The 23869-nt window shown below is 42.0% G+C and overlaps 1 protein-coding gene across 1 annotated transcript; it reads right to left on the reverse strand.

Annotated features, from left to right (window-relative positions):
* Positions 1 to 449: 449 nt before the first annotated feature.
* LOC137473317 (transmembrane protease serine 11E-like) lies at positions 450 to 22878 on the reverse strand. Its single transcript, XM_068189198.1, has 11 exons — positions 22816 to 22878; positions 18627 to 18728; positions 10386 to 10509; positions 9037 to 9152; positions 8543 to 8610; positions 7921 to 8084; positions 6875 to 6913; positions 5620 to 5800; positions 5133 to 5398; positions 4115 to 4257; positions 450 to 3728 (listed from the first exon to the last, which is right to left on the reverse strand). Exons 1-11 carry the CDS (start codon positions 22876 to 22878, stop codon positions 3567 to 3569), a joined length of 1428 nt encoding a protein of 475 aa, XP_068045299.1. The 3' UTR covers positions 450 to 3566.
* Positions 22879 to 23869: the final 991 nt, after the last annotated feature.

Genomic DNA, 23869 nt, shown 5'->3' on the forward strand with positions numbered 1-23869 from the left:
GCTTAAAGCCTCTAGATTTAAACAGCTGCAGCCTCCCCAGATTTTGCAAGAAAGCTGTGTAGCATCTCTGCATCTTCAAGACAGCAGGAACACAGTGCCTTGTCCTCCAGCTCCTCTCTAGTGAGTTGAAGCAGAGCACCACCAGGTGCCAGGGTCGTAAGGCTCTTGTACAATACGATTCACCCTCTAGTGGATGACACAGGACTTGTTTACCTGCACATAAATTTGGGTAACCACTGTCCAGGTGGTTAAATTCTTTCCCAGTCTGGATGACATTTTGCTCATCTAAAAGCTTCTAACAATCAAAAAAGCCAGATGATTAAGAAAACATAAATGCCAGCACATAAATTCTTGGTATAGAATCAGTGTAACATTCTAAAACTGAGAAGTCTCCAACTTACAGTTGCTTATTGTGATGCAGGAAATTAGTAAGTACATGAAACAGAAGGTAAATTTAACGAATTTTATTAAATTTATATATAAATTACATTCCTGTGTGTCATGCACAATTGTATAGTTAGATATATCCCATTCTGCCTTGTGTGAAGATGTTAATTCCTCTAAAAACACAGATGAGAGAAACTGCAGCTTGTAGCTTCACAAATTGGTGAAAATGTAGCTTAAAAAAATACAAGTCTGCTCGACCACCTAAACCAAATAAAAAGTTTTGGCTTCAGGTTTCCTTAATTTCCCTCATGAAAAGCCAGACAAGCTTGACATCAGTGTAGTTTTGCCTCAGGTAAGGGATTCAGGCCCATCATCTCCAGCCACACCATTACTCCCTTGGATGAATTCCATTCTTTCAAATGCTCTTCTTGATAGTCACCATTTGTACTGCTTTGCATCACCAAGAGGCCTCAGAGCATGTGAACTACATTGCTTCCAGAAGAAACTGGAACCAAAATTTCCAGATGCTATAAGGAGAATCTCCACAAGGTAGTCCAAAATAAAGCTTTCAAAACACACACCAAGTAGGTGCCAGGTCCTCTTCATCCCTACTCCTCCTGTCTGCACTGTGCTGGCATTCAGCAATAAGGGAGATCAGGTACTGTATCTCTACAAGTAGACCCTCAGAAGTGGCAGTTCCTTAAGCAAATGACAAGTTGAGTTTTTGTTTGCACCACTTCGGAGAATGAGATTTACTCCAGCCCTTGAGACTGAGCTAAATGCTTAAGGCTTTCTGATATAGTACCCAAAATAAGCAAACTGGAAAGTTCACAGATTCAAAATGAATTTTTTGGACATCTACTTATCTATTTTGGGAAATCAGTGAGAAAGTTGGTATTTGTAATCCTAAAAATGTGACATGTGCAAGTTACAATGAAATCCAGCAGATGGAGAAACCATTATGTCCTTTGAAAACCCAAGCCTAAAGTGCTTTGAAAACTGAAAATCCATAGTATTTTGTAATGATATCTATGAAGAAAAGTATAAAATTTCATTCACCATCCTGGCAAGACAAGTGCTACCACCAAGAAAAACATTTCATATATATTTTGTCATATATCAGTTTTAAGCTTCCTCTAACAAGCAATATATGTCAGACACGTTCAGCTGAAGAGGCTGAAATGAAATTTGTTGGGCTCAGACCTATGGAACCAGTCTGACAGTGTTTATTCCCTATATAGAAATTAAACCAGCAAGTTTGTTTCTGAAGCTCACAACATTCCACAAGTTCCTGGAGGGAAAAAAAAAAAAAATCAAGTGCCAGGTATACACAACTATAGAACACACAACAGCTGCAGACCTTCTGTGGGCTTCCAACTATTCCAGTACCTCCAGTGAGGCTCCAGAAAAACACTGTTCTCTGGACTGACAAACAGATCACAGGACATGTAATCAAAATACTTCTGTTATCACTGCTCTGCAGGGATCACTGCTCTATATAGGCAGCACTGGCAGCAAGCTGCACAGTCCAGAGGGGATCCCTGAACTGCCATTGACTTTATCAGCTGACTGATGCTCAACTTGAACAACGCTCTGATCCTAAGACTATAACCACTGAGGGCCTGTTTCCCTCGGCCTTTCTAATTAAGAGCATACTGAAAGCCTGCTGTTTGCCTTTCCTAGCTTGGCAGAAGGTTTTTTCTTGTTTGCCATGCTGGACCAGCTCTGAATCTTGGCAGTGTGGCTAGTATGTCATCTCCTGAGTTCTTTCTCTTCTGACCACAGAGGGAGAAAAGAGCAGTTGAGTGGCTCATTATCCAGCAATTAAGTCCACAGCGCTTGCTGCTGTTAGGATCAGGATCCACATGAAGTTGGAAAGCTTGCTGACACACCAAGGAGAGCATCCCCACCAGGAATAGGTGTGTTCTGCTGCTGGGTTGTATAAATCATTGGATATCTACCTGGCTGACATAAACATGGGCTCCTGAAAACATGAAGCTAGAGAGAATATGAGGTTTGTGTGGCTGAGATCAAATGAGTCAGCTACAGTCTGGCAATGCAACACAGGCAATTCTTTCTTCCTGTGAGAAGAGAAAGCTCTGTACATAAGATTTCTGGGTCTGTCAGAAGTTCTGTCCTGCTCTGAAGAACAGGGACATTTCCACTGTAATGCAAAAGCTTTTTTTTTACAGGATACAGCTAAAGATGCACATATAAAACTATAAAGACTTGACAATAGCATTTGTAAGAATAAGAAGTTTGAGGAGTTTTTTTTTTTTTTTACAAAGGTCATACTAAGATTGTTTCAATCATCCATCCTGCACAAAAGGCAAAGAACTTTTATTCAGAAAAATACAGTCTGGAAAGATAAAAATGGAAATTAATTCAGCCAAATATTGTTCTACGACAACAAACTGGTATGAACATAAAGAGGTTTTTGGTCTTAAGTCCAGCAATCACTCCCCTGGCAAATGCTATGGTAGAGACTGTTTATATGAAGCGACGAGCAGGTATATGTTCACTTGTTCAAAGAAGGTGGACACAAGCTGGTGCTTTCCACTAATTTCTTTCTCAGGCAAGAAAAAGTTCTCCATTCACTTAATTAACAGTCCAATGTGATATTAGGAACCAGGACTTCTCTAAGCCATTTTCCATTCTTCATTATAGTGCACTCCCTGGAATGATGCAGGAGAAAGCTCAAGAATTCCGAAGTACAGCAGCCTTGGAGTCAGGGCCTGGATTGCAGTTTTTCTATGGATAGATAGGGTCTTGTGAGCACACAGCAAATGAATGGGCCAGGTTTCAGTTATAGCTGGTCTTGGATGCGGGTAGATGTTTGTTTGGACTCAGACACTTTGCTTGGGTATAAAAGCTGGAGCCAAGACATGTGGCCATGAAGACAAAAGGGTCAATATATTGCATCTAGATGAAGGCAGTTGTCCCTTTGACAGACTACTTCCTGAACAAACAAATGTCACATGGATCAAGTCCATTCCTGTCTGGCTGTAGGCCAAACCAATTTTAAGTCCTAGACTGCTCCAAGCTTACAGGTACTTTATACATGACCACAAGCTAAGCCAGCAGCTGCTTAGAGGGTGACTGTGGTAAGGTGACCACAGAGCAGGATGTGTCAGAGGAATAGCTGTATACAGCCCACAAAACTTAACCTGCTCCAGGTTTCAGATGCCTGTTTTAGAGTGGATCCAGTTTCGATAGTAAGTCACTCGTGTGTATACTCCTGGTTTATTTGGCTTGCCACATTCATCTCCCCAGCTCACTATTCCCACAAGATACCAGATTCCTCTAGAATCCACTTGCACCAGCGGCCCACCGGAGTCACCCTAAGGAGAAAAATGTCAACAGACAGAAAAAAAGCAAACAGCCATGAACTCAAATTCTCAAATTCTTCTGTTACAATTGGCGGGTATTTTTCTGTAGACCTCAGCTACAATTCAAGTTTCACGCAATTTACTGACAAGACAGAGCCTCACAGCCTATGTCTAATTCACACCCTCACATCTGCATTCTCTCACTTGTGCATTGTATATAAACTTCGTACAAACTTAAGTGCAAACTCCAGCACCTGAGCCTTGAAGCTCTTCATTTGTATCTATCAAGATATTGAAACTCATAAACTTAAGATTGCCCAAAGTACATTTTATTTCTAGAAAACATCACCTTCCACCCCACCTATTTCCTTTTTACTACTACTGATAAGAAGACTTACCTGGCAAGCATCCACCTGCCCCTCCAAGTATCCAGCACACAACATTCCAGCTGTTATAGCTCCACCGTACACTTGTCTCCCATTACAAACCTCAGTACTTATAATTCTCACTTCTGCTTGTCGAAGCTGATTAACACTATAGCCTAGAAGGAGAAGTGGCATTAGACTTTGCAGACAGGGTAAGCAACATAAAAAAACTCAATGATTAGGAGTAGCCAAATTTTCCTGCCACTTTTCTGCCATCACAGGCAATTTAGGGAGCTACCCAGAAAATGTCTCAGGATTAAGAAAGTCAATCCCCCCCACTGCCAAAGTCCTCCACTTGTTCCCAAACGTAACTCCTATCTATCTTTCATCATCACTAGATGCTCTTTAGCATAAGGGACAAATGGATTTTTGTACATATTTCAGTGCTGCATTCAGCTGTATGCTACATGGTATGTCCTTGCTATCATTGAAAAGACCCATTTGGTTAACTGCAGCATAGCTTTGGGCAAGCACTACACATCCCAAGGGTCTCCCATGAAACACAACCTATACAGGTCAGTGGCTCTCACAAGCAGATTTATAGTCCCATCCTCTCTAACCTCAACGACACAGACTAATTTGAAAGAAGCTCACTCAAATCACTGGATGAGGCCTCACTTATGACCAGTGAGAAAAACTGATGAAAATTGTCATGGTGCATCTACAAAAAATCTGAATACAAAAGAACTCATGTCAGAGCTAAACCCAGAGGGACTGGAGAACCAAATGTATTCAACCAGTGCTGTGTGTACAACAACTAAGAAAAGCTGCTCTTAAATCCTGTAAGACTAACCTTCAGGGTCTTCCCCCCATTTCCAATCCACTGACCAAGTCAGAAAAAAAAGCAGCCAACTAAGTCCAAAGGTATCTCACCAGGACATATTAAACACCAAGTCTAAGGAACTCAAAATAAATAAAAAACCCCATAAAACTAACATCATTCTTCTCAGACACATGTGTGACAGGGCACAGGGAGGCAAGAGACACTCACCATCATTCTCCAAAGCTCCCCAGCCAGTGACAAAACAGGAAGTGTTGTCTGGGAAAACATGAGATGCTTCAGGAAGACAGACGCTGTGCACATCACTTGTGAACTCAATAGGAGAGGCGAGTTCCACCACAGCCACATCATAGTCATGATCAAGGAGAACGTCACCGTATCTCTCATGAACAATAATTCTCCGGACAAATTTTTTCTGATTTGGAGGTCTCAGCAGAATTCCAAAGCTGGCAGTCCACCTCCGAGGATCTCTTACTCTGTAAGATGTTTGAGGTTATGCTAGAGCCACACAAAACAACGTACCTAAGGGAGCTTAGGTCTCCATTTAAGCATCAAAAAGCAGTGTGACCAAGTTTGCCAAAGGGGAAGAGTAAAACTTCATCATCTTTCAGCAGATACAGATATTAGAGGGTCACAAAAGGTCAGAGCAACGAAGAGTCCTAAGGCCTGTAGGATCAGAGAGGTGCTGATGACCTACCCTCTAAAGCAGTGGGCTGCAGTCACCAGCCAGGTGTTACTGATGATTGATGCCCCACAGCGATGGGTCCCATCGAGCTGAATGCTCGCCTGCCATGGCCATTCTCCCTCCCGTGCACGCTGCCCACCAGTTATTCTTTCCACTCCTGTGAAGGAGAATGCCTGTCTTCGTATTCCACAGCCTGTCAGAGAAAAGACAGCTCTGCTTTAGCTGATTGAAAGCCCTCATGGCTGCAGGCACAGGTGTAACAGGGCAGGAGTCTCCATCAAGAGACAGCCTTCACCTAAAGCAGGGAAGCCAAGTGCCATGGTCACAAGTGTCTCAGGATGCACGCAGGGTAAACAAAGAAGTTTGGTAGAGGAGTCAGTACTTTTTCATTAAGCCAGTTTTCAGATACACAAGCCCATATGAATTCCCATGGGACCTGAAGGCTGTGTATCTGAGACACTGAAAGAAAAGGGATTTTGTCAGGTCACCTCCAGATTAGCCTTGGCAGCAGCAACAAAAAAATAGTGTCCTCTTCCCAACAATTTACTTACAGCCACTGTGCCAACAATCAGGTATTACCCAGCTGAACAAAGTTAGATTCAAACCAGTTAATTCTCAGAGGCCATTTGAAGATGGAAAGCTAACATGCAAAGTCTTCAAAAGCACGCAGTGTACTGATGGAGTGTTCTGGGAGGGTACTTATGCTGTCTCCCAGTTTCCAGAGGAGCTCTAAGACCTCAAGGGGGAGCACAACAGGAGAACTGAGAACTTGCCACTCTCTGGGGCCGTGCCACTGCCTTGCCCCAAGTGTGGACAGCTCTTCTCCCTCTCCCACCCTCTGGCTTTTCCTTAAAGTTTAGGTCAAATCTGACAGATATCTATTGCCAAACCTTTCTTGAGGGAGGAGGGGGGCAGAGGGAAAATGTTTTTTGAAGGATTCCAGCAAGAATCATGGCCCACAACAAAACTGCAGTCCTTATGCCAACTTGCTAACAGCATCTCCCTACATGCCCCTACTTCCAACAACCAACATTAAAGCAAGTGCTTCCCACCACCAAGACAGAATGCTTGATTCTACAAATGTATAGTGCCAGGAAGACTGCAAGAAAATGAGCTGAAATCTCCCCTGGCTCATGCACTGTCTATTGTTCTAATATCTGCAACAAACTCTATTTTCAACTTGTATCATGAGAGTATTAGGATTTTGTAAGCACAGAACTTCCAGCACTATGTCCCTGCACCTTTACTATAAAGCATTTATACTTACAGTTGTTTAAAAGGTTATCTCCCTTTTCCTTATTCAACTCTGGAATGAAAAGCAAAGACCACAGTAAGTTTATCTCATATGCTATATGATCCAGCTCAGACTCCCTCCCTGTACCCAGGAAACACAAATTAAATGGCTTGCATTGCTGCCTGGAGTGATAGTACAAGAAGTAGTAATTTTGTTTGTTGGAGAAGTTCAGCTAAGCCTCTGTTCCTCACTGAAAGGCCACAGGATGAGGCCTGACCTCTGTTCCTCACTGAAAGGCCTTTCTTGCCTTAGCTCAGAGCTAAGAAAAGCAGCAGATGACTGCAAGTGGGTCCAAGTTACATCTACATGTATAATGTGCACTGCCACCAGCAAATGCCTACAGGCCTTTGTTCAGGTTTAGTGTGGCAAGGTGGTCAGATGAGTCTTCACAAGTCCTCAGGGCTGGGATTGTCTGAAAGTAAACTGCAACATTTCTAATTTCTTTCCTACAAAAACCCCTCTGTCAGAGTCAGATAGCAATCCACAACCGATTCATGGAGAGAATTACTGCCCAGTGATCCTCAGGATCTTGTTATGGAAACTTGCAACAGAAATCTGTCAAACGACAAAATAAATGGCAGAGGATAGAAAAGGAAACCACCTCAGCCCTGCATTTTTTAATAGCTTGAGGACTCTGCATTTCAGTGCCTGGTTATAAAAGTTCTTATTCAATTTACTGTATGTCTTAAAGTTGTTTGTGAACCCAAGATCACAAAGTTGGGCCTTTTTTGATTAATTGAGGGGGACTATCTCATTCAACACAACTAGGTCACACTGGGAAAGCCTCTGATGCATGGAGAAGAGCTCACACTCATAAATCAGTGCCAATATGTTTTAATTCTTTCCATGTTCTGTCTTCCAACTTCCCAGGCTGTCAGCCTAACAGACAATTTTGAGAAGGCAAAAAAAGAAAACGAGAATAGACCATATTTCCATACTAAGGTGAAACTCATTAAGCTGAGAACAGCAAAGTGTGAGGAACAAATTCCAAGCTGAAAACACGAACCTAAGGCACTTGCCTGTGAGTCTAATGGTAGACTGGTCAACATTCAGGTACGTTGAGGTTGCTTTCAGCCTTCTGAGTAACACACGGTTGATTTGACCCAAGGTCGCAGCTTCACTGTCAGCAGAGGGAAATTTAAATACCAGAACAACAGATGCAAGCACTCCAACAGGATCTGGGCTACAAACCAACAAAAATAAATGGTGTCGTTCTCTTTGCCTACTAATGCTCCTGGTTCTGCTTTTTACTGCCTGCCTTCTGTATATGAGAACAGGTCTGGTCTGCACAGATGTCCAGAACAAATAGCATGGCTGTGCTTAAGTAAACGAAGATGATGACATGTCAGCAGGGAGCAAAAGCTTCTTGCTATGATAGAGATCAGAGGGAATTTTCTGGGAACAGTTAGGGAAAGGGTAATCAATCTGCAGAAGTATAGGGCCAAACTTCTCTTCCTTGCTGACCTCTAAGGGTAACTGAGTCCTCAGTGTTGTGAGCACTAGAGGACAGCAACAACCAGACAAGGCTTAGTCACCCTGCTGGTGTAACCCAAGCAACCAGGAATGCTCCGTATGGTCAACAGGTAGGAAGAAAAGGTATTTAGCACATCCCTGTTTATTCCTGGCCTTCACAATACTTACCTTAGACTGACCACGTGGGACCTGATGTATCTTTTACTTAGAAAGGACCCCCCGAATACTTCAGATATCTGTTAAAAAAAAAGAATGTGTTAAAATACACCTGCAATAAGTTCATGCTTTTACAATATAACAGTTTCATGAGCCTCTGAAACACATGAAAATGCCTTCAGATCTCCACCTCTACACTAAAGCTACCACTATATTTCCATCAGGGAATGCAGATCCAAAATAAACAGCTGAGTTGGCTGATTTCAATATCCATTCTGTTCTGTGCTTGCCAGTTCCACCACAGGGCTTATGGAGCAGACAGCACCTGTGCTTACCATCTGCATGTGCAAAGTCAGCTATGCATCTTTAACCACAAAAGCAAGGTGTGTAAGGTAAGGCCAGCCATGTAGGGATGAGGCACAATCACCTCTGACTCTATTTTCAATTACACATTTGCAGAACTCTTCAGCATAGGTCAGGTGTAAGCAGAGAAGCTTTTAGTTTACCATGGTTTCAATATCTTCACTTAGGTTTCTGAACTCATCTGTAGTTTGCCTTTCATACTGAGGATTATAGTCGACATTGGTGATTAGGAAAGATGCATTGTAATATCTGTCTTGATCTACAGAGGAGAAAAAGAAGGAAAGGTAGCTGATCATCTTTAGTACAATTCAAAGATGCACAATATCTCACAAAACATGGCACAGGCACGGCTCCCTGGCCCTGGCAGTGATTCTGTCAACTGTGAAATTACAGCTTTAGCAGTACTTTGGTAAAAGGGGGTTCTGGACCATCCTATTGCTCCATGGACCATATAGGGGCTCATTTCTTCTTTGACAACCATCCCAAGGAGCTTCAAATTACACCCACTACAACATTTCCCTAGGGTCCCACTTCTTGTTGGCCTAAGGTGAGCATAGCTTGAGACAAAGGAGTCCTTCCAACTCAGCCACATCTCCTCCTCCCCAGCTGCACTCCGGCACATTCCTGCCCCTCTGAGAGGCGCGAGGGGCAGAGCTGTTTGTGTCTGCTCAGAGGTTGGTTTAATTAAAATCTGATTCTTGGGTGTATGGCAGAGAGGGGCCCTGTAACACAAAGGTGGCAAAAAACAATGCTGAGCTGTAGCTCTGCCACTGCTCCTTCTGGTGTCCTAGTGCAAGGCACAGCCTCATTGACTCTTGGCAAGCTGAGATGGCCACATGATTAATTCCATTCCAGCAGGAAAGCATTTCAAAAAACTCACACTGCTATCTCAGAGACTGGGAATGGAATGACTCAACTTTATTCATGAGGCAAGTGACTGGGAATGGAATTAATTGTCTTCAAGTCATGAGCCAAGATGGCTGGACTTGGTGATGTTAAAGACCTTTTCCAACTTTAATGGTTCTGTGATCTGCTACTGAAACAGGGCTCTTGGCAACCAGAACTGAGTCCTGACCTCTGAAAAGCCTAAAGCTCTGCTCTCTCTCTTTCTGGAATATTCTCAGCTGGAGGGGCCAGGTTGAGTTTCTGCAAAAACTCCATTCAAGACTAAGCTTACTATACACCCTCTGGCTTATACAGAAGACTGTTCTCCTTATGTCAGTCAGTGGAGACACTGGATACCAGTGGAAATACCAGGGCAAGAAACAAAAGGAGGGTTAAAATTGAAATCCTTGCATCAAATAAAGCACATTTCAAGTATTCTTACAGGTCTTAAGATCAATCTAGTTCTCAAATAGCATTTAGAAAGTTCTCATGTGAGTTTTATACCAGGGGCAAATTGCATGCCTAAATCATCAGGCAGGACCACAGTAGCAAGTGAAACACAACAGATTTGTGAAAGCTTGTCACAACAAAATAGCGGGGCACTTACCGTGGCACAAAAGAAATGTAATCAAGCCAATGATGAGGGCTAAGCCTACTATCACTGATACAACAATGAGTGCTATCTTCCATGGCTCTAAGCGCCTTATTGCTCTGTCCATCTGGATCACTGCCTGTATTGAAGAAAACAACATGGTGAAATTCAACTCTAGTACAAAGACAATAGTTCATCCAGAGTCTAATCATATCTGGTATAGCTTAGCTCAGCTGAAAAACTCCACAGAATGAGGCAGGTTGGGAAGGACCTCTGGACTCCGAGGGCCTGACAGCTTAAACTAAGCCCCATTAAAGGAGGTTGCTCCAGACCTTGTCCAGTCAAGATTTTAGTATCTCCAGGGAGAAAGATAACTCAGTCTCCCAAGATCTTTGCAGTCACAGCCCATCCTCATGGCAAAAGCTTTTCCATTATATTTAGTCAGAATTTCCTGCGTTCTAACTTGCCTCTGTTGCCTCACATACACCCGAAGAAAAAGTTGTGCAGGAACTGCTAGTAGAGACAATTTCACTTCAAGAAATATTACATAGATTTCAGGTGCAGCTGACTACCCACACAGGCACTTCAACTGAACATAAATTTAATAAATCATGACTGACAAAATAACCTTTGCCCCAAGGATATTCTAGGCAACCAGAGATGCAATGTAATAGGTAGTTATTGTATTTGGTTATATTTAGTTGGTATGAGTCGTAACATTTATTGGGTTCCTTTATTTAGGTTTGGTTTATTAAGGGTTTGGTTCTCCAAAGCCACACATATACTGAATACGACCACATCCTGTCTCTTCCCAGACACCTATAGACAAAGAGGTACTTGTGTGTAAATGTGACATGGCAACAAGATCCAGTAATTGCCATGAAAGACACACTCTCTGAAAGCCACAAGGAGACCAGTAAAATGGTTGAAAACTTGACTCACACATAGACAGAAGCACAGAAGAGTTTTTCCTCCACTTATGTCCTCCAGTGCAGCATTAAGCAACAGAACATTAGGAAAACTGCATTTTTGTGCATGCCCTCAGTAGCTTTATTGTAGGGTGATGCAAAACCTGATGCACAATTATTAAAGATCCCCAGTAATTCCAAGCACACCGTGTGGTAATTGTCATGCCACATACTGGGTCTCTGCAACATGGTCTGCATTAGTACATGGTATCAGAAAAACACCTGAGATAATCTCTCAGATATCCTGGAGAGACAAATGTCAGCAGCCAGCCCTCAGGAGGAGGACTGTCTGGCTAATCACCATGCTACTTACACCCCCTGATCCATGCTTGTATTGCTGTGGACCAGACACGCTAAACACTGTTTTCCTGTTTTCAGGCCTATGGCACAGCCATCTCTGAGCAAAATCTGAGAAGATGCAGGCAGGTAGAGAGAATAAGTGTTTGCAGGTTTTCTGACTACAAGGTGGAAAAGAAGAAATCACAGTGAAAGCAGAGCAGGTTAACAGCAGAGGCTCCATCTCAGGAAATGAGCTGAATGGGCATATAAGTAATAAAGGTGAGGGTCTGGTGCACAAATCCAAGACAGCAAAAGGCAGAAGTGGTGAGAGAGGGGGATGGTGTTATACTATCTGCTCTGATGGGAAGAAAACAAAGTAACACCACAAGCAAGAAAGGGCAAGAAAAACAAACAGGAAAAAAACAAAAACAACATCAAAAGAAAAACAACCCAACCCCCCCCCCCCAAAACAAAACCAAAAAACCAACCAGATAGCCCTACAGAGGAAGGAGATGAGAGATCTGCAGGCAACAAAGGTGTATTCAGCAAGAGACAGGGAAGTTGGAAGAAACTTAAATTTTATTCTCCTCATATAAAATCTTGGTTTTGGCTAGCGAGAGTGGGCAAATTTTTGCCCATTCAAAGAGGTGGCAGACTGCAGACTGGAAAGAAAATGTTAAAATAGATGTGCTTCAGCCAGCATCACAGCTGCAGGTAGTCACAAGCAGCAGCTTAGTGTTACCAAAATATACAGGACAGGTGACCAAGATCAAGTCTTCTGCTTCAGAGTCACATGCTATGGAGAAAGCCAGTACCTCTCCTTCTGCTGCTCCTACTTTACTGGGGCAAGTTCTGCTCTCGCAATGCACAGCCCAAGTTTCCCCCACCAGTCTGGCTTGGTTTCCTGATGTAGGGCAGTTGATAGGAGTCTGAAAACCCAGGCTGGCCAAGATAACTCCCTTGCAAACTACAATAGCCTTGCAATAACCATATAAATAACACCCACTAGAACTCAACTGGCTCCACTGAGGCCTTGACTTCTCTCCATCTACACCTGCACTGTATACACTGTCCATCAGCTCTGAGGGTTTAGCAGAAAAAGAGATTAAGTTAAAAACCTAAAACCAGTGGAACTGTTCTGCCTCAGTTTCTTCAATATGCTGCAGCCTTCCATGGAACACTCCCATACCGATCTCACAGCATTTCCCAGTCCCAGGGAACTGCAACATACCTCATGGGCAGTCAGTTATTACCCTTGAGGGCAAGCCTCTTGGCTAATCAGAACAGCCCACTATGGCAACATGCCTCTGCCCCTCCTCCCTAGCCACATCTCATGCTTGAAGGAGGCAGCTTTTGCATCTCACTTTGCTCTCCTCACTGGAGAGCTTTTGTTTCCAGCCTGAGCCCCTCCCATCCATCTCAATTAGACTGGTTCCCTGTCCTGCAGCTGTCCCCACTCCAAGGGCTTCCACCTGAATGGCAATTGGAAGCAATTGCTCCACTGCTCTTGGCACAGCCCTGGCAGTGTATGGCTGACTCTGCAGATATTGAGGCAACTGTGCTCTTGGATCGTAAATGCTGCATTTTGTGAACTGTATCTAAACAGATTTCCTCAAAACATGGCCTTATGCCAAAGCTACAAAGTTTAAGGTTTAAAAAACTGAGCATATCCTTGCCTGTAAGACTCATGCTCTCAAAAGCAGCACTGTCTTTCCAGCTATCTCTCTCTGTTACCTTTTTGTGCAAATACCAGCTACAGCCACAAACACACAGACTCCTTTCTCCTCCAACATTTCAGAGCTGCTTGTTCTCCACAAGTCACACAGATTTGCAAAGGGAAACAGAAACCTTAGGAAGTGCTGTAGTGCTGAGGGAAATGGAAACATGGGAGAGAAAGGAAAAAACCCTATGCCACTTCTGATACTGATTTCACTTAACATTTTTTTAAGGAAAAAATTTAAAGCATTCATATCATAGAATCATAGGATGGTTTGTGTTGGAATGGACTCTTAAAAATCATCTAGTTCCAACACCTTTGCCATAGGCAGGAACGCTTTGCACTTGACAAGGTTGCTCAGAGCCTCACCCAATGTGGCCATGAACACTTCCAGCCAGGGATGGGGCATCCACAACTTTTCTGGGAAACCTGTTCAAGTGCCTCACCACCTTCATAGTGAAGAATTTCTTCACAGTATCTCCCAATGAGTCTTCTCTTCTCCAGGCTGAACAACCACAATTCTCTCAAGTCTGTCTTCACAGGAGAGCTGTTCCAGCCCTCTGATTATCCTCACAACCCTTCTCTGGCCTTGCTCCAAAAGGTCCATGTCCTTCCTATGTTCGGCTTATCCAGAGCTGGATGAGTACTCCAGTACTCTGCAAGAGCAGAGTAGAATCACCTCCCTCAAACTGCTGGCTACAGTTCTTTTGATGCAGCCCAGCTCACAGTTGGCTTTCTAGGTTAGTGCACATTGCTGGGTCATGTTGAGCTTTTCATCCACCAACACCCACAAGGTGTCAACCAACATCCACATACAGGTAATTAATTAGTATATAGGATATATAAAGTAAAGTGGAAATATCTCTTCAAAACGGAAACAGTACCCTCCCTTTAGCAGGATGCTTTTGATCCATCTTGCTAAGTAACAGAATAGGAAAAAAAAAAAGACTTTTACAATGGCAGCACCAAGATTCATCAACTTCCACAGTGTACAGTTACCAGTATCCTTCAACTGTAATGTCTGTATGTGGGACCCAGCTCAGTAGCCTCCATGTTTTGCAGTTTGTTTTTTTTTTCTGTTTTATCACACATCTAGGCATGCCTAGCTCTGCTGAGACAGAGACTAGGATGGTTACTGAGAGACAGTTCAGGTTATATCCACTCAATGCTTTCATTATGCATGCACATTACACCTCCAATCATCTCTTCACTCCCTTTTTTTGCTATGGTGCCACAGAGGGCAGGACTACCAGAATAACCACCTTGACAGGGATTCCTGTGCTTGGAACATCCTGCTCCATAGTTATATAATTTAGTGGCAGATGGATCCCCCTGTTTAGGAATTAGACATGGTCCTCTCCGCTCTCTAGTAACCAAGCAAATTTTACTCCACCCAGCAACACTCAGTGGCCAGAGAAACACTGATCTCTGCAGTGCTGATGAAAGCCTTCCACCATGGATACAACCTCTCTTTCCTCCTGTAGCAAAGAGACATTGCTTAGCAGACAGGCATTCTCCTGAGAAGATCCCGAATACCAGTGCTGTCTGTGTGATGCCTTCTAGAGTCTGGTGTTTCACACAGCCTCACATTTCTTGTTTCCTTATATCACAGGCTTTGACTTTTTTTACTGCCCAAACTCCAGTAAACTGCAAATTAACTCTTAGCAGGGCTGATGGGAATTCAGGTAACACCAATGCATTCACCCTTCTGGCATGAATGAGATAACTCAAATTCCATAGGAGCAAACCCTAACAAGAGATCAGACCCAGACCCCTCTGGGAGATCTCAAAGGCCAAATCCTCTCTGCCCTTTAAAGCCACCTCCTTGTGGTCTATATCTGGCAGCTTTCAGTCTGCAGTGAATTAGTGAGACGTTTCAAACCCAAGATCCTTTAGTTCAGTACAAACCTGCTTATCTTGGCAATACTATCGTGAACATTAAACCTCCTCCAGCAATCCATGTTCTCATTTAAAATATGTGTCATTCCCAGGGGGCCCAAGATAATCCATGAAGACAGCAGCATCTCTCCAGTTCATATCACAGCTAATTCAGGTTGGGAAGAGCAAACTGTTAAATCTCCTAGCTTACACACCTTGGCTCTGAAACAAAGACTGTGATCACTAAAAATTTATTCTGTACTGAAAAAAAATCCAAATGAATTATTTTGAAAATAGATATATTTTAATATAATTAAGTATTTAAAATGCACTAAAGTTGTGTTTAGAAAGAGATATATTTAATCAAACCTCAATACAAGATATTTCAATAAGTGAAATACAGCAAGAAATAAAGCAACATTAATAGTTATTGACATATTATGAAGAAGAGTTATACCAAAAATTTACAGAGCTGAAATTGGTCTTCCTTGTGAATCCAATGAGAAAGCACATAGGATTTCAGGTTGGACTTCTGATCAGCCCCAAATGAATTCTTTACCTTTGAATTTGGAACATTCACCCAAAAGTGAAAGACAAGCAAAATACATAGGTGACAAGCTGGTTTTCGTCTTATCATGTACCAAAATTCCTAAAAGGTTACTATATTCATTCACAATGCAAGTGATGCAAGTTCAGTTCCCACCTCTGCCTGACAGTGTTTGATTCACTATATTGAGATTATCCATCTCTTCTGGTTGAGTTACTGTGTGTTATCAAAAGCTTCAGCAAGAGCAATACCAGCAAACTGATCAGAATGCATCTGTTCAGACAAGAAAAGAAAGTGTAACTTTATCATGTGGCCCTAGTCACTGAATTTCTGGATAAGCAGGGAACAGCTACCCTGTTCTGCTTTACAGATCTGCCCTTGATATTTTTGACTTCTTAAGCTAAGACCTCATAGCATCTCAAACTAGATTTGCTTTTAGATTAATCTAAACCATGTTTTCTTGTACCAGCTCTTTACTGAAAGTGTTTTGCCATGTTCCACATAGAAAAAAAACATGCAACTTCTTCTATGTGATCTGCTGCTGTCTTCCTATAATACATTTATTATTATATTTTTTTATTATTATACTCCTGCCAACTGATAATCCAGTATTCTCAGAACAGCTAGTGGCAGAGTTTGGGTGGCACATCTGATGGGTAGGGTCTCTCCACATTTATAGTCATGACCAGTTTTTCCAGCTGATGGATTCAGGTACATGCCTACAATCATTCTTCCTAGAAATGGAACCTTTCACAAGACAACTGAACAGACTAATCTGCTGGCCTGGTGAGTGTTATTTAAAAATCCAGACTAGGTCCCTGGAGCTATCTACCTTGGCAGGGTGGTTGGGAATGGCAGCAAATAGGATACATCTGGCTTACTCTAGGAGGCCTATAGAAAAAGCACAGGGCCACAAAGCAAGACTTGCTAATTTCACTCCCACCTTTACCACAAACAACCACACCAACCTAGCACTTCTCTTGTGCTCTTGTGGCATGCTCAGGACACACACTTCTAAAAGAATGGGACAACAACCTCAGCTGTTTTGAGAACTGAAGCAGAAGAAGCTGGTGCCTGCCTAAGCACTGCCAGACCCTTGTTTGGATGAGGTCAGTTACCTACCAGTCTCCATTACTCAATGTTTGATATCTCCTAAAGCATTCTGATACAATGAAAGACTTCCAAACATTGAAGGTATCTGCTGAGGGAAATGAAGTGTGCGTTTTTCTATGCGTCATACTAAATCAGCTTGATCTCCCCACACCCTTGAACAGCCCACAAAAACAGTAGGTGCTGCATGCCACCCCTCTGCAGTCAGATAAAGCATCAGTAATGTATTTGCCACTTACTAATTGAGCTCCTCCCCTTAACCATCCAATTTTACCAAGGTCTTGCTGCTTCCCCAGAGCACACTTCAGCTGGGAAAAGACAACTGCTCCAAACCCAGCTCTTGTCATTTGCTTCAAGATTCAAAGGCAGCATTCAGTCTTTGGGATATCTTAACTCAGAGCTTCCCAGCAACTATATCCATGATGCCAAAATGCTGCTCATACAGGCTTCCCTGGTTATCCAATCACCTCTGCAATCAGCACAAAAGGTTTGCTGTTCCTTATTCTCTCATCCATTTTGCACACGGCTATTTGGAAGTATTGAGCTCTTTATTCGTTGGGATAGAGGTAGCCTCCTATACCACTACAAGAGTCTGGGGATGTAACTGTAATGCCAAGGACTGAGACATCCTTTATCACTTATTTGTCTTTCTACAACTGACTGCCACAGCCAACCTCTTGAGACTCTCATGTTCTGAAACAAGTTTTAGCAGAAGTAGGAGGACTACTCAGTACATAAAGACTTACAATTTGTATGAACACTGAGAGGCCATCTCAGTGTAAAGAAAATGTTAAGTACATGGCCACTGACTGCAATCAGTTTAGGATAAATTTCTGTAACTTTATCATCTTTACCTCTCAGATTTCCCCTTCTAGCTGAGTTGGTCATAGGCAAGTATCTGTTTGTTTGGCAGTCACAGATTATAGCAGTAGATCTCTGCTTTCCAGCCCTCAAAAATAGCTCTGCCTGCCTCCTTTTGTCCTTCTTTGATTTCTTGAAATCTACTCCAAAAGCAAGACACCACACAAGCAGTTACAGTCTCTGTGGGTTTTCAGTTTGATTTTCATTCCAACGCAGGGCGGGCGAAATGGTCAGGTGCCAGATTTGGTGTGTTTCCAAGCTGATTCTGCACAGATTAACACTTCACTGGCTGCATACAAAGTCCATTAAAATAATCAAAAGCACAAGAAGCTACTTTTACCAACTGTACTCCACTCGTCCTCTCATCCAGCAGTTGTGCCGACAACACATTCTAACTGCACTAGCACAAATGGTAGGTCGGTCAGCACAGTGTAAGATGACCTTCACCTGCCCACCACATAGGCCACCTTGATTTGCCATACTGTGCTGTAGATGAGCTGGAGAATTCTCAGAATTTTGGGTGAGGAGAAAGGCTGAAATATCAGAAGGATTACTGATGCATGAAAGGCAGATCAAAACACAAGCAAGCTCAGAACTAATGTCATTCTCCCCACACCCTCAGTTGGAGCTCAAACTGCCCTGTAAATCTACACATGGTGCAGCCTGGAGAATTCTCAGAAAGCATGCATTTTGGGTGAGGAGAAAGGCTGAAATATCAGAAGGATTACTGATGCATGAAAGGCAGATCAAAACACAAGCAAGCTCAGAACTAATGTCATTCTCCCCACACCCTCAGTTGGAGCTCAAACTGCCCTGTAAATCTACACATGGTGCAGCCATGCTGCCCAAAATACCAACAAGCAAGCCAGAAGCTTGTGGCACTCACCTCTGCCTACTACTGAGAGGTCAGCAAGAAGCTCTTCTCTCTGGGAGATCCACCGTCTCGAGCACCACAACACACTGTGCAGCATCTCAGCATAGACTTGAGGCTTTATCTCCTGAATTAAGAAAGAAAGGAGTCATAGGCAAGTCAGAACAAACAAGTCCAGCAAGTCTCAGTGACAGAGGCTTACCCAGTAGCATGATTCCTCCCCTAAAACAATAACAATACACTTCTTTCATCACACCTTTCATCCAGGAATCCCAAAGCCTTTTCAGAGCATTAGCTACACCCTGCAACACCCCAAATCAGAAGAGCCATGAAAATTTTGCAAGGATGCAGAGTTTATTTCCTTCTTTGGTATAATTAAGAACAAATCAGAAATTGTGGGAAAGACCAATGCAGAAAATTTGCATGTTCAAGAGACAACATTCAGTCCTAGGCTAGGTATGGAGCTGACAAACTGATGCAGAATCAAAGGTATGTGCCTCTTAACTCCCTTGAACTTCCTTGAAATTGGTCATTTGGCCAGAAAAGAATCTGCCCTCATAACAACAGCTAAATTAAATTTTTTTCATTCTTCTTTAATTCTTTAAATGATAATTTTAATTGTGGTCACCTAGCTACACATAGATTTCTGTCCTGAAAATATTCTGCTGTGTCATGAACATTTGTGATATAAATATTTTCAGGTTGTAAATATGAAGTTCTACTTGTGCTAGTGACAGCAAGTTAGCTGGCAAATAATCAACACAAGCTCAAACTCTAACGTAAAGTAGTATTTCTGAACCTTCAATTTTAAATTTTCTCAATACTACTAAACTTACTAGAAGATGTATGTGACCACATAGCCTGACACACAGATTTGTTTCAGAAGGACAATAAAGAAGACAGACCTCACAACAAGATATGAGTGGCACACATTTTCTTTGCTCTACTGCAATAAACTTTCTAACCTCTAGGGACTCTTTTCCTCCACCTTAATGACCTCCATTTGACCCCTCTGCAGCTCAGGGATCACCAGCTTAGTAACATGCTGATGCAAATACACCTTACATGGCTGGAGCTCTTCCTTCCACCTTACATCAAGTCCATTGCCAAGTAACAGGAAGACTGCCTTTGGAGAATGCCAGCTTCTTTTGAATGAAGCATAAGCTAAGGATAAACCTCAGCTTCTTGTAATTTGGATTCAATGTCTCAGCATAATTTGTTACAAAAGATGACGAATACAGTTGTTAATGACACATTTAATGTAATTGCTTCTCAATTCTTTGACTGGAAGCTGCATTGCCATCCCATATAGGAACACTTGAGTCAGTCCAGATGTGCAAGCAAAATGCAGTCAGAAGCCTAGCTAGAGGGTGACAATTTCCAGGGTAAAGTATCGAGTGTCACATGATTACCTGACCTGTGCATGGGTGATGCAAAGACATTAATTCCAGGTACCCCATGATCCTCAGACACAGAGTTCTGCCTTGTGACTTGATTGTGCCATAGGTGGAAGAATGTTCAACACAGAGCCCTCATGGCAATCCTTGTATAGTCTCACCTGTAGGGGAAAAACAAAACAAAACAAAACAAAAAAAAAAAAAAAAAAAAACACAAAAAAAACCAAAAAACTATTGCTGCCCAAAGAAAGAGGTTAAACTGAGGATGCTTTTTTTGGGCACAGAAAAGCTCTTCCAGGCCTGATTTCATGGCAGAAATGAGCTAAACTGCTAAATAATGTGAAAATCCTGGTCAATAGTCCCCTCTCTGGACAAAGTGTCTTGAGTTTCTTCTTTTACTGGCAATAACTCCTTGCATCAAAAAGCTCATATGAGTAAAAGGGACAGGCAATAGCCACAAGTGGTTCCATTGCCAGGTACCAAACAGGTTTGGCTTCTGATTCCAGAGACAGTCTTTTTATGTGCCCTTTTTTGCTACACTGCAACACTTTAAAAAAGCCCGGATAAGTTGGGAAATGCTGGGAAAGAGGCAGAGGTTGTAGCCCACCTGGGTACCACATAAAAGAAAGAAGAAAGATCCTGTAGGTTGAACATAAAATGCCAAAGATCAAAATCCCCACCAGAATCCAGCTGGTGAGGAGGCAAAATTTCAATGATTGGCTTTAGCAATGGAGTAAGGAAGTGAGGCTCAGGATCACCAGAGACTGGGGAGCTTCTAGAGTGGATTAAACCCAGCAAAGGATGAACAAATTTCAGCTTAAAGTGAGAGGGAAACAGGACCTGCGCTTCCCATCAGGAAGACTATACAGAAGCTTCAAACTGATAAGTTGAAAGCAGACTGGTGTACACAAGAAACTATGTATGCTGTTCTAAATCCCGTGGTAGACACTGCAGCCTTAAGCAAAGAATGTGATAGAAGTTACACAAAAGTAACATGGTAAAAAAAAAGGTTTTAAAAGTCTGATATGAAAGATACAGGGACAGAGAGCCAAAACCGTGGTTTCCGTGTTCCACAGGATTCTCCAACATATTGATGGCAGACCCAGAATGCTTACCCTAAAAAAGGACTTGTACACTGCATGTATAAAGGAAACATGGTGGCAGGAAGGCAATGGAATGTGGAAATCCCAGGAACTATCATTCCAATTATTTTAATTACTCTGAAGTAAAATGTGAAACCTTTTACATTGATCACTTAGATAATACTGGATTTCTGGAGGTTGTAAATAACTGTTTCAGTAACAGGCAGCTAGGAAATCCACAGAATTGGAAGCAACCCTTGATTCACTCCTGACCAGTTTAAACAATTGTTTTATCATCTTTCTGTCTGAACTATATCAGCATCAGATTCAGCATTTCTAAAGACACCCAAAACCCGATCAACTACTGACATGCTGAATTTCAAAGACAGAAATTATCTAAAATTTTAAAACCCCCTAAAAGAGAAAATTTAAAGTGCATCTTTTCTGGAGACAGACCATTTCAAGAAATAATGTTAGTCTTAGAGCAAATGCATCCTGCCTGGTAAAGGAAAATAAAAAAAGCCTTGAGGAAGACTAAAGCCAAACATAATGGCATCTAAAAAACAACAAACCAATCTGGAATAAGTAAATAAAATAAATAAATGAGAATGCTTCTTCTGAAGCCAGCTCACTATCATAGGAATCTCTGCTATACTCACAAATTGTTTGGAAAAAGAAATACTGAGATGATAATCATACAATAACTGTCCAGTTATCACAGTACAGAGAAAAACTACTGCATGCTGCAGAAACATAATTTTGAGATACCATGTAATAAAACAACAGATGAACTTTGGAATTAAAAAGCATGAAGTGACACATATTTAAAAAAACCCTAGTCTTAACCATACGCGCTAGGTGTCTGGAGTTGAATTATTATTCCTTTCAGAAATAAGGCTGAAGCAGTTTCCTATGAGAATATGAACTCAGAAGCAGTCAAAATTAAAAAAAAAAAAAATAAAAGAAACCAAAAAAGAATGCTAGAAACTACTTGTAAAGAGAACAGAAAAGCAAAAGGAAACAAAGTTATATCCCAATATTAATAAATATTACACCTGCATCCTGAATATTGCATTAAATTCTGGTCCACTTGCCCATCTCAAAGCTTATACAGAGGAGCAGTAAAAGAAAGCAGAATAGCTGATCAAAGGAACAAAGCAGCTTCTATGTATGGGATGCCCAAATAGACAGGTTTGTACAACCTGGTAAAGGTATAGAAAGGGATAGGGGTCTAGAGAGTACCGTGTGGAGTAGTGAAAGTGAATAGGAAACCACAGTTTCTTCTCATACAATTACTAGGGGACTTCAAACAAGAGTGGCCAGTTTAAAATAGGCACAAGAAAGTTCTGACATACAAAAAAGAGTCAGGTATGTGACTCTTTGCTTCAGCATACATAAAATGTCAATTATTTTGCACACTCAAATTGAATAATAAGTTTTCTGGAAGAAAATGCCACATAGAGCTCTTAACATGATGATTCAGCTTTGCGATCCAAGAATTTCCTGACTCATATAACTGGAAGTTTAAAAAAGAGTCAGGAAGGACCATAATCTGACTGCTGTATCTCATATTCTCGAGGTGCCCTCCATTGGTTACTCCACAGGAATCTAGTTAATTTAGCTGCCTTCATAACAATAACAAAGTATTATTAATTCTTTGATAGAACAACCAACAGATTGGAATCGATGTTTTCCCCATCTGTGTTCTGAGCAAAATGTGGTCTGACCCACCTACCTGGACTAGGAGCCACAGGAAGGACATATTGGTGTCTTTTCTTTTAGACAGCTGAGGAACCATGGCACACTTCTCATCAGAATAGTTCAATTGGAAGGGTCCTACAGGGATCATTTAGCCTGACTGCCAGGAAAATACAGGCACTATGTTCTCAGCACCTGACAGTGCATTAGGCTCCAGGTACAGACAGGCTTGTGCTCTGCAGGAACAGGCATTCCTGGCTACAGCCTGCCCTCTTTGTGTGGTCTGCACCTGATGACACATCAGACTCCAGAAAGGAGCTGAGGCCCCCCAGTTTAGCTGGACAGAGTTTCTGATCTGAGAGAGCTTAAAGCAAAGCACCTCATGTCCTGCACATTACCAAAATTTGCCACTTGTTCTTGAAATTAATTTCAGACACACGGTATTATTTTCTTAGATCCTCTCAAAATTTGTCAGGTGAGGTATGGTGTACAACAGGTGCTCATCTGAAGTCAAGGCAGAAAGTTACTTTTTCTTTCACATGGGGACACTGAGAAAACATTAATGCATCAGTGATTGATGAGCCAAGTATGTCTTTCATCTTTTCTCCTCCAAAACTGTCCCTTAGTTTGAGTGTACTTTCACAAAAAGGAATATCCTTTTTCAGGCCCACACAAAAAACAACTACTAAACCTTTTCTTTCTCCTTTTATTGAGGGAATATCTTTCATTATGAAACTTTAGGAAACAAAAGAATTTTTCAATACATAAGGACCTTCACTCCCATTTTGCATTTTCACTTAGTCACACCACTATAGCTGAGGCTGTCATCAGGTCATGATTGATTACCAAAGCCAGAGGACTTGCTGCCAAGTTTATTTTTATTAATAATCTGCTTAATTCAAGTCAAAATATGCTTGGAACTTGAAGTCTTCTATCCACCTTGGGAATCTGCTCTAGCCTGAATCTTGGTCTACCTGATATGTCCAAACCAGATCACCCTGCTCAAGTCCCTCCGAACATGAGAATCTACATAGCCCTCAAGCATAGTAAGTGCAGGAACTGAAGCTGGAAGAAACACAAAGCTAGACTTA

Source organism: Anomalospiza imberbis, chromosome 4, assembly GCF_031753505.1.
Source record: "Anomalospiza imberbis isolate Cuckoo-Finch-1a 21T00152 chromosome 4, ASM3175350v1, whole genome shotgun sequence".
Taxonomy (NCBI): Eukaryota; Metazoa; Chordata; class Aves; order Passeriformes; family Viduidae; genus Anomalospiza; species Anomalospiza imberbis.